The sequence below is a fragment of the Phaenicophaeus curvirostris genome, chromosome 2 (genome assembly GCF_032191515.1).
Source record: "Phaenicophaeus curvirostris isolate KB17595 chromosome 2, BPBGC_Pcur_1.0, whole genome shotgun sequence".
Lineage (NCBI taxonomy): Eukaryota > Metazoa > Chordata > Aves > Cuculiformes > Cuculidae > Phaenicophaeus > Phaenicophaeus curvirostris.
In genome coordinates, this window is record NC_091393.1 from 91,716,342 (window position 1) to 91,731,654 (window position 15,313).

The following is a 15,313-nucleotide window of genomic DNA, read 5'->3' on the forward strand; positions in this document are numbered from 1 at the left end:
AAGCAGCAGTCTTTGGCTAAAATATTTTTCAGTCGTTATGATAAGACTATTTTTTACTGTAGTATTTTTAAACTTGGCAGCTCAGTGCTTATAGCTACATTGTAAAACTATTCTCATAGCTGCATTTTTAACTCCTTTTATTGTAAATCAGATTTTACTGCTTGGAATAAAGAAGATTTGTAACTTTGTTGTTTTAAATACTTTGTAAGATTTTCAAAGCACTTCATTTGTCTTTGCTTTTAGATGGCATTACCTGGAATTTAAGTGTGTTAATTTCTGCTCTCAGCTAGTGTGCTTTGGTTAATACTTTGTGGTTACTGTGAATGTGAATACTACAGAGCCCAGTACCTAGCTCTGATTAATTAGAGGTAAAATAATGTATTTAAGAGACTCTTTAAAAATGCATTTCTGAGCCTGTGAGGCAAGTGAGTTGTGAGGCAAAATTAAGGAACCTTGTCAAGTTAAGCAAATTGCATAAACTTAATCTTAACAGCTGTGCAACAGACAACAATTAGTTTTTCTGTTTAGTCACTAATGTTTGTGCCTACTTCTGGATCAGAACTTGAGATACTGCCTCTTTTTTTCTTCCACTGGAAACCTAAGCAGTAAAAGGAAGTCACTGTGGGAGCATTCAATGGCAGCACTTACTTTCTTATGGTTACTTTTGGTTATTTCATAGAATCATAGAATAGTTTGGGTTGGAAGGGACCTTAAAGATCATCTAGTTCCAACCCCATTGCCATGGGCAGGGATGCCTCCCACTAGATCAGGCTGCCCAAGGCCCCAGCTAACCTGGCCCTGAACACCTCCAGGGATGGGGCACCCACAACTTCCCTGGGCAACCCATTCCAGTGCCTCACCACTCTCATGGTGAAGAAATTCTTCCTTATGTCAAGCCTAAATCTGCCCCTCTCCAATTTGTACCCGTTTCCCCTCGTCCTATAACCACAAGCCTTTGTGAACAGTCCCTCCCCAGCTTTCCTGTAGCCCCTTCAGATACTGGAAGGTCGCTGTAAGATCTTGTTGGAGCTTTCTCTTCTCCAGGCTGAACAACTCCAACTCTCTCAGCCTGTCCTCGTATGGGAGGTGCTCCAGCCCTCTGATCATCTTTGTAGTCCTCCTCTGGACCCATCCCAACAGTTCCATATCCTTCGTATGTTGAGGATTCCAGAACTGGACACAATACTCCAGCTGGGGTCTCACAAGAGAGAAATAGAGGCGTGGAATCACCTCCCTGGACCTGCTGGCCACTTGTCTTTTGAGGCAGCCCAGGATACAATTGGCCTTCTGGGCTGTGAGTGCACATTGCTGGCTCATATAGAGTTTCTCATTGACCGTTTCATTTAATACAGTATAGTCAAGTAAGCAAGAGTAATTTCCCATAATGTTGATCAACTAATGAATTCACACCTTTCTGGCCAAACCAGGTACATGTCGGGGTCAGTTTGGAGGGTCTCTGAGCAACCTGAGATGAAATTTCTAGTTGAAAATGTCTCTGCTTATTGCAAGGGGGTTGGACTAGGTGATCTTTCAAGAGTCCCTTCCAAACCAACTGATTCTGTGATTTGTATTTTCAGTACTTTAAGAATGGAAACCAAGGAGAAGGCTCTCATTTTGTAACTGAATTACAGTAAAATCTTTTCATATCTACGTGTTCAATTAATAAATTTATTTTTCTCTTTAAAATACTCAGCGCTGGTGCCTAATGAAAAAAATGGAAATCTTCCTTGCATACTTGATATTGACATGTTTCATTTATTGGTAAGTATTCCATAAATATGTTGTTAATGTTTTGATCCAGTTGGCACTGTGTCAAAACTTCATTGGAAACTTTCTGTTCACACTGTATTTGAATGATTTTTTTCACTCATTATGCAATTGAAAGCCTTCATTCATTGCAAGTGCTCTTATCTATAAATAAAAAGAGGTAAAATGGGGTGGAATTTATACGCTTTGAATGTTTAAAAGACAAAATCAAAAAAACCCAAAACACAAACCTCCCCCCTCCCCAAGAAGCCACAAAAAAAATGGCAACACCAGTCCCCAAACAAGCAAACACACCTCAAAAAGCCCTGAGAGTTAATCATTGTTCCCTTTAGTAACGGGTGGCTAATTCGTTTCAAAATTAGCCTGTTGTGATACTCTGCCCTCAAAAGGTATAGTTGTAGCATGAATAGAAAATGAGAAGATTCAAAAAGAAAAGGAGTATTCCCATTTTCTTGTTTTCTTTTTCAGGTCAGCTTGGTGCTTTCTTTCCCTGCCATACATTGTCAGGATTTTTCAGGGGTTAGTCTTGGCACTGGAGATCTTCACCTGTTTCATCTTGTCACTATGGCACACATAATACAAATTTTGCTTACCTCATCAACAGGTAATGCCACTTTCTTTCAACTTCTATCGAAATCATTACTCAAATCTGTACTTATAAAAGACTTAAGGAGCTGTTGGTAATGTGTGCAGTTTACAATGGCCAAATAAAGTTGCTGGTGCTCACTCTTTCAGCCCGTAGAGAGTATTGATAAATTGAAAGTTCAGTCTTTTGTCTTTATTGCTTAACATTGCAGGGTTTTTTTGAGCATAGCTAGTAATGAATCCTAGCTTTCCAGCTAATACAGCAGTGCCTGTGAGTGTTTATTGCTTAGACATTACATAAATAAGCTGCAGTTTTCAAAGCGAGGAAACAATGTATCTTCTGTGAAGAGGAACTGGGTAAGTTGTAGCATGCCAGAAGCAAAGAACTCCAGCAAACATACTAAGAAATGCAACCAAACAAATAAACCAACACCTCACTGGAGCCGAGCCGACAACGTACCATGTAGGATGTGTAGCAGGAAACGTTTTTCCAGGTGGAATGTTCCACTTGGTTTTGGCCTTCTTCTCAAAACTTGAAAGATTATTTTCTTGCTGTGTAAATACATTCATATGAAGTAACTTGCTTTTTATTTCTTTCTTCTTCAGAAGAGAATGGCATGGATCAAGGAAACACTAACGGTGAAGAGGAAGTAGCTGTGCTTACACTGTATAAATTTCTTTGCCAGTGTACAGGAAGGTAAAACAGCAATCTTTTGATAAAAAATTACATTTTTCCCCTCCTGAGATGAGAATTAACTTAATTACTGACTGAATTCTGTATAGAGTGTTGTCAAAGATCAGACTTTTAACTTAGGAAGTCTTGCATCTTGTTTCTTACCTGCTACTTCTAGATGCAGTTTTCAAGTTAACTATTCTTATAAATTCTTCTGGGCTCATGAAGACTATGCTCCTGAAGACTATGCACTGGAACAATTATTCAATTACTTTAGTCAGTTTGCAGATATGTAGAAGCTGGAACTGGCAGTGTCTGAATACAGAAAACTTGTTAGGATCTGAAATGTCTATGCAAAGTTTTCCTTAATTTACTGTACAATTGGTAGCATTTTTATCAATCTGTTTTGTTGTTGTTCTTGAAATAACTTTGTTCTTGAAATAGCTTTGAAATAATGATTTGCATAATGCTTGTTTCAACTGAATTCAGTAATTTAATATGAAGTATGACTGAAGACTTAGTAGATATAGCTCTTGGACTGAAATGATTACATAAAAGCAAACTTTTTTTTTTATTGTGTTCTCTTAGTGCCTTGAAAGAAGTTGCCTCAGGCTGGCACCTGTGGAGGAATCTAAAAGCTGGAATCATGCCTTTCCTGAGATGTTCTGCTTTGTTTTTCCATTACTTAAATGGAGTCCCAGCACCCTCAGAAACTCAAGGTACTGTCTGCTTTGTGTTGAATCAGAAAAGATGAAAACACTTATGGACAAAATAAATTACATTTGAACGCTTTTTCTGAAGAAGCTGATTGAATTGATGTGGGTTTGTTACCAGTGCAGAATCATATCTGCATAATGATGTCAAAAACTTTCCTTTTTAAAAATGTTTCTTTAATATTGAGGCCAATGCTATTCTAGATTACTTAACAGAAGAGTATCAGTTTCTGTTTTAAAAAGATAAATATTATTTCAAATCTTAATTACTGTTTTCAAATGAAAGCTACTTTTACTTGCATTGATTTAATTCGAACCAGCATCCACTAATAATTAAAATCTCCAAATACACTGTTATGTTGCACCCCAGATAATCAATGTGATTAATGTGCGTTACTGTCTTCAACGTACAGTGTATGTAGGGACTGAATGTAATACAGATTATTTTCATTTAACAATAGCAATGTTTAAGCATCTGAGCTAAAAAAAAAGAAACCTGTTTCTGAACTTTGATTTTCTCTAACAAGTTTTCCCAAATTTGTAGTCTAGACCAATAGTGACCGTGTGAGTTCTTGAGTTACAGGTACTGTAAAGGTGAGACATAAAGTGCAGGAGTTCTTCCAGACAGTAGGTACGTGGGCTTTTAAGAGATTTGGCTCTAGGAGAGAGAGGAAGAATGTGAAGCTTCACATTGTTAAAATCCTCGAGTCCCAGGTGCTCAGATGGCCCTGCAGGTCCCCATCACCAAGGGATGTTCTGATAGCTGTGGCACTGGGTGTTTTGTGTTCCTTACACACTTTCCTGAGTCAGGGCCCACTGATCCCACAGCTGACCTATATTGCCTTTCTCTAGTATGTTATTGGGAGTTGCAAAACAGGAAACACTTGGCCATGAGAAGCAAGTGAGCACAGCTTTCATTTAAATTTCCTCCATTCCTTTTCAGCTGCAAAAGAGGCTGTGCCATGGAAGAGCTACTTGTTCTTAAAGCTGAGAGAGAGCAGAGGTCCAGGGACTCAAACAATAAGACTGGAATCACAAATGCGACAATGTATCAGTTGTGTCCTCCATAATATTTTTGAAGGGTTTAGCATTGCGGGCATTTGGAATTAGTGTGTTTCTGAGACCATGGTATACTTTACTGGTATAATGTCACTGATGGCCTGTCTCAGTTTGTGTTGGGGACTACAAGGAGCACAAAGGAGCCATTTAATGACGTACTGAGTTGTAAAGACCATTGAGCTCTCGGTGGTTCTTAAGTGACCAGGCTTGAAATATACTTAGAGGGCAACTCTGAGGAAAGTTGCTTCTCATTGCTGGCAGCTTTCCAACACAACTGTCTGGTGTCTTTATTAGCACTCTTTTAGACTTCATAGCACATTTTGGGGTGCAGAGGATACCCATTTAGGGCTGTATTTCATTTATTGCAATTAAGGTCATGTAAAAATATGCTGTTATGAGAATTATACTTTTTTTTTTTTTTACAGTAAATGGAATGAACCATTTTGAACACTTATGTAGCTATCTTTCCTTGCCAAACAACCTCACTTGCCTTTTTCAAGAAAATAGTGAGATTCTGAACACGTTAATAGAAAGGTAAATCGTGGTTTTATGCTTGGCTTAATTATAATAAGGAATTTTGTACAAGCTAGTAGTGTAAGTATTCTGCAATGGTTGCATACATGGAAATGGGTTATTATTCATTTGAGAACTTTGAAATCATTTGTGAAAGAAGTTTAATGGAAGAAATTATTTTGGTTGTAGAGATTATTGAATTGATCTACTTTTGAATTTTTACTTATTTGTTTCTGGGAAGTATTATCCATTGAAATTAAAAGCCAACTTTTTTTCTTTCTTTTAGTTGGTGTAGTAATAATGAAGTAAAAAGATACCTGGAAGGCAAGAGGCGTGCTATCAGGTAAATGTGGAGAAATTTTAAGTGGAGGCAGGGGAGAAACTTTTATATTGCAGTTTTCTCTGAGTATTTTTCCTAAAGTATGTTTATAGTAGTATAGTATCAGTTCTGGTTTTGTGAGTGGCAAAGGTATTGGGGAATAAGCAAAGCAATTTTTGGAATTCTGTAAGAAAAGTGGAATATTGCTTTAGTTTATAGAATTCTAAAGGTAAAGTTAAATATGGCGGTTTCCTTTAGACTGATTTGTAGTAATGAGAAGCTATAACATTTCTTATGTTTCCTGTGGTAGATATGTACCTTCTGACTGAAAAAGTATGCTGTTTTTTAAGCATATATACCCTCTGTTTAAAAATACCAACCACTGAAGAGCTTTTTAAAGAATCCCAGTTCTTCAGTGAAATCAACACCGAGTCAGTTGCTAAAAAGAAAATTCTGATTTTCAGACAGTTGTACTTGCTAAGCAATTATTTTGAATTCAGAACATATTTAATGCTGAATAGGTATAGAAAAGTTTTTGAGGTTTTAATTCGTGAAGGCTGGGTAAATATAGTGCTTATCAACTATCCAAACGAGTATACACGAATGAGGTTCACAATGCTGTCATTAAAAACATTTCCCTACATATTAATCTCCTATGCTAAATGCATAATGTCAGTCTTTCATTCTTGTACATACAATAAGGCTAAGTGACAAAAATAAAAATTAATCATTTCATCTGCTAAATACTAGACCAATAAGAGAATATCTTTGTGGTGGGTTGACCCTGGCTGAGAGCCAGTTGTCCTCTAAAGCCACTCTGTCACTCTTATTGTTGGCAGGACAAGGGAGAGAACACCACCCCTGTAACTCCACCCCCAAAAAACCTTGCCATGCAAACCCAATACAATCTCACACTGTAAGAATACTCTTGACTGTGGAATTAATTTCCTGTTGTGTGATTGGTTTTTTTTTTTTTATCCTTTTGCTGATTCTTAACTGCTCTTGCAAAGATTGTCAAACTTAACAGTAACTTTATTTTTTCCCTCTCAGCATGTCCTTATACGCTGCTTCCATTACAAACATCTACTTACATTTCACAATCTGATTTGTATTATTTTTTGAGTTGAAGATTATTAAAATCTAGTTCTTAGCATCTGCAGATTAAATAACTTTCTACGTTTTTTTCTGAAGATACAAATATTTAGTATTAGCTAGATCCTTTTCATTGCATGAATATTTCATTCTCTTCAGGAGACAAGTTCTGTGAACTGGAGTCTCAAGAATCTTTTCCATTCAATATTAGTGACAAAAGGAAAACGCAAACTGATAAGGCAGCAGAACAAATAATTAAACCTATAGTGAACTTGTTATGAGGTTTTGCTAAAAGGATACATGTAACATGTATTTTTCTGATTTTCTGCTGTGCCTTTTCTAAAATTCATAAAAAAAATTAATTAAAAAAATGGAGGTGGTCTAATTGAGAGATGTTGTAGGTTCTTGTTTTATGTGCTGTCATTTTACTCTGTGAATGGCAAAAAAGAGGAAAAAAACTTTAATTATTCACAGATGCTGTGCAGACAAGTCAGGAAAACATGAATGAGTGTGAAATCACTGTGTATTATCCATTGAAATGCGACTGGTTAATTTGATTGCTTTATTCTAGCTATGCAAGAGAATCCAACAAACTAATAGACCTTCCGGATGACTACAGCTGCCTCATTAACCAAGCGTCTAATTTCTCGTAAGTTGTATGGAATTACAGTGAGGAACCCTAAAGTCTTCTGCTAATTTTGGTGAACTGGGAAGCCTATAACCTGAAAGCCTCAAAGATGTTTATAGAATCATAAAGTTTGTGGCACGTATTGGCTGTCATATCTCCCAACAAAGCCCTCATGTATTTCAGTAAAATAGAAATTGTGGGGATCTGTATAACTGTTAACTGTATAGTTGTTCAAAAGTACTTTTGAATCTTTTTACCATCTGGAGTTAATACTTACAATGGATTTTTTTTTTTTTTTTTTTTTCCTTACAAAAGGTGTCCGAAATCAGGTGGTGATAAAAGCAGAGCCCCAACATTGTGCCTTGTGTGTGGGACCATGCTGTGTTCTCAAAGTTACTGTTGTCAAACTGAATTAGAAGGAGAAGATGTTGGAGCCTGCACTGCACATACATACACTTGTGGTTCTGGAGTGGGCATATTCCTTAGGTAAGGAACTGAACTCTTCTGCTTAGATTGCTAGGTTAGATGGTGTGTATGGACATGAAATTAATAGTTCTATAAATGTGATTGTAGGGGTGGTTTGTGAAGGAAGTGGTTTGTTAATAGGAGAATTGCGTAAAAATAGACTGCAAATAATATGACATGAAACTGCATTGTTTTAACTGCTACCAAGGAGTTATAACAGAAAGAGAATAAATTCTTCAGAGTTAAAAAGCAAACATACCTTGAAAAATCTGTACATGCAGGTTATACAGAATGAAAGAGGGTTAGACTTGGAAAAGCAGTATCTATGAAAATGAGAAACTATTCAGCCTAAAATCTTCTCTGTGTTTCTCTCCAGAGTACGAGAATGTCAGGTGCTATTTTTAGCTGGAAAAACAAAGGGCTGCTTTTATCCTCCTCCTTATCTTGATGACTATGGAGAGACAGACCAGGGACTCAGGTAAATGTTTAAAAAATATAAATTTTAAAGACAGGTGTTCCAAAACCTGTCTAATTTGTAAAATACCCTTTCTCTGTTACCTTTTTATTTTATTATATAGGTAAAATTAGATTTTGACATTGCTGCTGCATCTGATATCTTTAAACATTTTAATGCTTATATGTGCTTTTAGGTTAAAAATATTTAGTAAAAAAATCTGTCTTAGGTTATAAAGTTGTCTTGAGGTTTCCTGGAAACTAAGGCTGCAAATTTTATTTGTATATAGTGCATTTATTTGTGTGATCTGTGTTAATACCAAGTAAAAACATTACGAGATTGTTTTATTTAGGGTGGTAGTTCTTAAGACTAATCTCTGCTTCCTGAGCATAGTTTTGGGACTCGATATTGTTAACGCTTGCTACTTCTGCAGCTGGTCAAAATCTTAGAATGAGTTGGTTGGGCATGGAAGGATTGCTGAAAAACCTATGCTCAGACTTGGGTGCGCTGTACATGAGATTCCCAAAAGCTGTAGGGAACTATTGAGCAGCAAGGGTGAGGGACCAGACAAGGTAGCACTCCAGTCTACTAGTCAAAATATCTGTTGATTTATTCTGACAAGAGAATAATATTACAGGATTATGTAAGTATTTTTTATATTTTAAAGGATTATTTAATATGTTATATCTGAGTATTTGTGCTTAGTTGTAGTGTTTTATCATTCCTGATATTTGTTATCTCCTTTTCAGGCGTGGAAATCCCTTACATCTGTGCAAAGAACGATTTAAAAAAATTCAAAAACTCTGGCAGCAGCACAGTATCACAGAGGAAATCGGACATGCACAAGAAGCAAATCAGACACTAGTGGGCATTGATTGGCAGCATTTATAATGGTTATTTGCTGAAGACGAACTTTATTAAGATTTTTGTAACTCAGTAAGCTTTTCAAAGGAGGGATTAGGAAAAAACCCAAGCCCAGTCCTGTTATTTAATCTTTGTTTTACAATGTATTCCATAAAGATATCAGTTACCATTAATCAAGTAAACTTCTTTCTATATAAGCAAGTTTTATTAGTCATATGATTTGCACTGTGCTTCCTTCACAGAAATGTCTTGGGTTATAAACCTGGGCAAATGAACTTGAGTTTCTGATGAAAACAGAATGACTCTTTTTGGAAGTCTGACTATGATTTTTCTTATGAACTGCAAGAGACTGCTGAAACAGAAACTAGATAGAGCACAATTACGGATTGTGTTTTGCCCCTTGCTAGTAATCTGAGCCGTTTTATTTATTATTCTGCATTTTAATACTTAAGCTGTGTGTACATGTGATGGAATGAAGTAAGGAAGCAAATAATGTAGCAAATGGATGTTTCTCTCTGCATTGGTGGATAATTCATTCTTTCACTTGGTGTATCTAAACAAATTCTGTCATTTGTACTCTTGCAGTTTTCTTGCTTCCAGTTGATTTTTAACTAAAAATACCTAACACTAGCTTTACAAGTAAAATAATTTAATTTAAAGCTTTTTTTCCAGAGCATTGCACTCCTTGGAATTATGTAGTTTGAATTTAGCTGGAAAACCCTTTCACTTTCAATTATGTGATTGGTTATTGCTATTCAAGAGTTGACATTGTGCTTTAGAAGAAATTTTAAGATAACAATATGTCAAATGTCATAAAAGCTAATTTTGTGTTGATTTGCAGAAGCACAGAGGATATTTTCTTCATTTTTCTTAACAGTAAACTTTTAAGGTGCAAATCCCATTTCCTCTTTGTTGCTGATACACTGAGTGGTTTCCTCTGGCTTTGAAGGGCCACAATCACACTGCCCGCATTTTTGCATCGATTTTTTTTTTTTCCGTTGTCTCATCAAGTTTATTTACTTTTTGGCTTGATTTAAAGCTCTGTAAAGATGTTTGCATATAGTATATTTTATAAATATATTCTATAACTGCGCAGATTTGCACTTGACATGAGGGTGCCTGAAGGCAGTGAGTTTTCTAGCTGTATGTAATTAGACCACCAAGGTGTCTCTAAAAATTGACATTATGCTTATTGATTTAAAATAAAATTCATTACCTTTATCTTTCCTATCTTCTGACAAATTAGTAAAATCTTAGTTTTACTTGGTAAATTACTTAAAAAATCTTAGTAAAATCTTTAGCTCTATTTCCTTAATCTGTAGTTCTTTTAGTCCAGTCTTACTTTTCTGACTACATCTTCAGCCCAGATAAGCAATCCATTTAGTGTCTGCCATGACTTCAGTTACACTTGATCTGACTGAATTGTTTCTATTTTTACAGATTTAATGCTTCAGATAAATTTTGTATATTCATGGTGTACAGGACAATTTTTCAAATATTCAATAACAGTATTGAGTGAAGATGTGAAATATGAAATAAACTTGGCCAATGTTGATTTCCTTTTCTTGAAACAGTACAGACTACTTTTGTCTCTACTACCTATCGTAGATTGAATCATTTATATATTGCTGTCACTTTTTACAATAAAGAGACATGCAGAAGTTGCAGGGTTGAAAAACACAATAACATTTAATCTCTCGCCTTTCCCTATATAAGGCAGTTAATGTGTCAACAATTTTCTGTGCATGGTACTTACAAATCTCACTTTTCTGGTGACATTACTATTCCTTTGCAGAGAGTCTTGCTTCTTAAACTGTGCGCCACAGTTTCAAATAATATAAACTGCATTGAAAAACCCTTTTCCTGTAAGCATAATATTAAAAAGGTGATTGATGATACTGACAGATACCTCTGTGCAAAGTGAAGAATTGACAGCAAGAAGAATTTTTTCCTCTGGGATCAGAGTCGGAGAATGTGAGGTTGAATAGATTGATATAAGTATGACCACAAATAGTTGCAAAGTACACAGTTTGTCATTTTTTTGCAAGTTTAGTCAATCTTTATTCAAGACTTCTGTTTTCTGAGTTGTTTTGCATGTATTTATAATAATGTAGAAATATTTATATATAACATTGTTTCCATATCAGGGAAATAATATCTGTAATAAATTGGCTATAACTTTAATATTTGCGAATTATGTGTACAATCTAAATTGTATTATGTGTATGAGGGGAGAAAAAAGCACAACACCCCCCAAAAAAACCAGAAACCCCCAAAATCCCCAGACCTGAAGCCATCACAACAGAATACAACACAAAGCTGAAAGCATCAAGCAAATGCTTATGGTACTGACATTAAATAAGTACTTTTTAAAAGTTGTTTTAGAATTTTGCTGAGTTTGTTCCTTCAAGTGTGTCACCTTGTTAATCACAAGCTGACAGAAATACCTGGACGTGCAACATCTGCAATTCCCTGGCTGTATATGTAAGATGATTATATTATTAGTGTCATTTGCTTCAGTCAGCTAAACCTTTCTTGACCTCTACCAAAAAGTCTAATCATCTTTTTAAAGGATTGTAAGTAGCATTTTATAAAGGGAAGAGAGCTGAGGTACACAGCTCAGTAATGTGTTTAACTGTATTCATGCTTCAGGATAATGCTTTGTACTGTCTTCTGTCTGCCATTGGAGACTTTCTTGCTGTGGTGGAAGTACATAACCAAGATAACATCTGATGCCTTCTGGTGTGCCAAGAGCCGATGCTCCCCACAGCTCTCTACCTACTTCATTTGTAATGTTATTGGGAATTTGTTGCCTGAGGTGGGGTGCTCATGGTTTCTCAGCCTATTTACATATGCAGCTCTCCCCAAACTCCTTCTATGTCCCTCAACCTAGTCTTCATCCTGGTGCCTGAGCAAGTAAAATCTGTGCCTCATTTCCCCTTCTAGTACTGGGAACAAGCTGGGCTGAAGGGTTCACTGTGTTACTCGCACTACACAACTTTTATTGGGAGAGTGGACAGTGCAAGTGCTGCTGCAGAGATCCTGTTCTGTCTTTTTACATGAAGTCTTGTCAGCTTTTGTGCTCCAGCCTTGGTATCTCATTTAAGTGCATTTTATTTTATGCTAAAGTGACTTGGTGTTTGCTTTAAAGCTCCATCATTTTGATAATTTTCTTTATGACCTGAATGTGTAGAGGAGAAGCTGGATGCTCGAAGAGCTGTGCAAGTACATTCAGCAGAAAATCCCAGTTGTTTTCCTTTCTGGAAGTTTAAATTGTACAAGAGGAGTTGCATCTCAGATCTCTTCACAGTAGAGTCCTGGTATGAAGAACAGAGTATGCAGTCTGCCTCCCTTCTGGTTGGGACTTCTCTACTCCTTTCTATTAATAGGAAATGCCTGTGGCAAGAAGTAAGTGGCTCTGTATTTCCATCCCCTGTTGAGGTTATTGACTGGGTGAGATATGATGGTATTAAACAGTTTTGGCTTGAACGCAAGCCCCTGGGGTGTGTCACTTCTAACTATTCACTTCCAACTGTTCAGTGATGCCCTTTGAGCCTGAAAATCCAGTCAGATTTCAGTCCACCTTGCAGGCTGTTGAGTCTACATCTCCCTAAACTGATTACGAGGCTGTTGTCTGAAACCATACTGGCAGCTTTTTTAAAGTAAGAGATGCCTACTGTACAGAGAAAGTGTTTTTACAGCAACTTCATGTACTGAGAAGCAAGAGAACGTTTTTAAACTAGCCAAACAGTGGAATGATTTTGTGTGTGACCAGGCTAAGGAGGCTGTCTCTGATAATACCAAGAGGTAGTGGATTGATTTCTGTGGGGCTTCATGGGTCTTCTGATCTTCCTGTTTTTGTTGCAATCGTCTCTGCTTTTGGTGAGCCAGGACCATTACCTGGTCAATCCTGACTCTTGGAAGGAGCAGGATGGTGCTCTTCATATTTCAACGACGTTAAAGGAAAACTTTTGTGGGAGGCATCTCCTCTCTCATTAGCTGTCCAATTCCTCAGCTCCTTATGGTGACTGTACCAGAGTCTTACTTGACCCTGCATGGAGAAGGTTGGAGACATCCTGAGAACAGCGCTGGATTCAGTTATTATCAAGGCTTGCCTTCTGCAGGAATACTTTCAGGGGCTCTAGGAGTGATGATAAAGCCTGGGAGCCTGCCCACCGTGCCTCTGTGTATATATCTAACATGCCATGATCTGACTATGCTTTCTCTGCGTGAGTGGTTCAGGTTGTAATGTTCTGTTTCAGTATATCCTCAGCATGAAGGCATCGGGACAGGCATGCCGAAAGGTGGTTTAACTGCAATGGGAAGTCTTACAGACAAGTTGTTTTTAGAGAAGTATCTCTCCTTACCATTAATTCCTTTTTTGTCTTGTGGGATTTGAGTGTTTCGATTTGAATGAGTAGAATTTGCTTCTCCTTCTAGGTTATGTTCAAACCAAGGTGGGAAGACTAGCATGGTATGAACATTGTAAATGGGTATTGCTGAGGCAGAAGTCTCCACCCTGTAGTGCCTGATAGAAATCATGTATGTGTGTGTATAGCATATCTACATCTCCAGTTGCTGATAACTTCAAGTTACCAGTTAGGTGGCTTCACCTTCATGGAGTGTCATTTCTTAGTTTGGGGAACCAGCAGTGACTGATGGAAGGGCCATCATTCATGGGATAACTTAAGTAGAGTTGGCTGCTGGGGTTGCTGCAGGAGCACGTGCCGTGGGCAGTTCTAGAGCAAGAATGCGTGCCCAGAAGGACCTGAAACCTCCCTGCGTCTCCTTGCTGCTAAACAACAGTGCCCACGCAGTTTGGGGATTTGCTGTTTTGGAAGTCTGAACTGTTAGGTAAGAGGCAGTAAAGAACTCCATGTCAGGTGGGTGGTTGGGGAGTCTGGGCTTGACTGAAGCTCTTGACCAGTAGGTGCTTGCCCCCAGACCAGGCTCTGGGAGTTCATTCACTGGGAAGCCCTCTGAGGCCTGACTGCAAGTCCCACAGAGCTGTGTTGTTCTGACTGCTAGGCAGCCTTTTTTCCAGTAAGAAGAAGAGGATTTCTTATCTGTTTCTCTGAGGCTAACAATCATCAGAAGAAATAGCAATTCCTAGCTGTGTTCTGGGAGAGTCAGCTCAGTGTACGATGGTTAATTCTGGTGGGACTTTCATGCAACCGTATTGAGCTATTTTTTTCAGTAATATTTTTACCTTCTATTAATCAATATGTATTTTGTTAAGTTACAGGCTGATACAGGAACATTCCTGTAGAGTAAAATCGTTCAGATGTTTAGAAAGTAGGGCCCTGTGAATGCCACATGTTGAATGTGTGTTGTACCCTTCTGATCACGTAGGGAGTGTTTTGATACTGTTTAGTACACCTTATCATGAACAGGCCCCAAGAAATACTTGTGTATTTACGGTGATGAGTGGAAGCTTCATACTAAACCATTGTCTTGCTTCAGCTTGAGATCCTGTAGAAGGACAGGGTGGTTTTATCTTGTTTAAGTTCCCTGTATGCTCCCACACGCGTATACCCACAGGCACTAAGACGTGTGTGTCCAAGTGGTCTGGCCAGGACCATGTGCTACAGGGCACAGGAGCAATGGCAGCTGAGTCCTCCCTACGTACCCCTTGGTTGGTGATGGCAAGCTGGATTTTGGAAAGGTCTTTTTATACCCACTGGGATTCAGCAGTAACCGTGGTGCTTTGGCTTGTCTCGTGTCCTGCTTCACCCTTTCTAAATCTTAAGTAAGACTGCCCGTTGTCTTTTCTTGGTTTGGGGTGTCCTGGCTGCAATACGATAACATAAAGAGGAATGGCACACACAACACACTATAACCTCATTTTCTCCATGTTACCAAGGTGCAATTCTGCTTTTGAGAAGTCAACTCTACTGTGGCCAGTTGCAGCTCAGGCTTCCTGGGCTGGGTATAACCAACACATTTCTCAGCATCTCTTTAAGGCACGGGTGGACGAGGTGCTGAGGGGCATGGTTTAGTGTTTGATAGGAATGGTTGGACTCGATGATCTGGTGGGTCTCTTCCAACCTGGTGATTCTATGATTTATTGCTGTCGGTCACATCCCTTTTGATCTATACGCGCTGCTCTCAAAAGGCTTGCTCAGTTATTTCTTCTGCTGTTTCATACGTGTATGTTTCTAGTCACACTTGATTCATAGCA

General features: G+C 37.9%; 1 protein-coding gene across 2 annotated transcripts in view; it reads left to right on the plus strand.

Annotated features, from left to right (window-relative positions):
* UBR2 (ubiquitin protein ligase E3 component n-recognin 2) overlaps positions 1-10,801 on the plus strand; it is a 60,908-nt gene extending 50,107 nt beyond the window's left edge. For both annotated transcript variants that reach the window (XM_069852857.1, XM_069852856.1), the window contains exons 38-47: positions 1,694-1,761; positions 2,236-2,371; positions 2,959-3,049; positions 3,614-3,744; positions 5,223-5,331; positions 5,597-5,653; positions 7,293-7,370; positions 7,665-7,835; positions 8,191-8,292; positions 9,018-10,801. In XM_069852857.1, the coding sequence (XP_069708958.1) occupies positions 1,694-1,761; positions 2,236-2,371; positions 2,959-3,049; positions 3,614-3,744; positions 5,223-5,331; positions 5,597-5,653; positions 7,293-7,370; positions 7,665-7,835; positions 8,191-8,292; positions 9,018-9,159 (1,085 nt within the window). In that variant the 3' untranslated portion in view covers positions 9,160-10,801. The remainder of the gene's footprint in view (positions 1-1,693; positions 1,762-2,235; positions 2,372-2,958; positions 3,050-3,613; positions 3,745-5,222; positions 5,332-5,596; positions 5,654-7,292; positions 7,371-7,664; positions 7,836-8,190; positions 8,293-9,017) is intronic.
* The last annotated feature ends 4,512 nt before the right edge of the window (positions 10,802-15,313 follow it).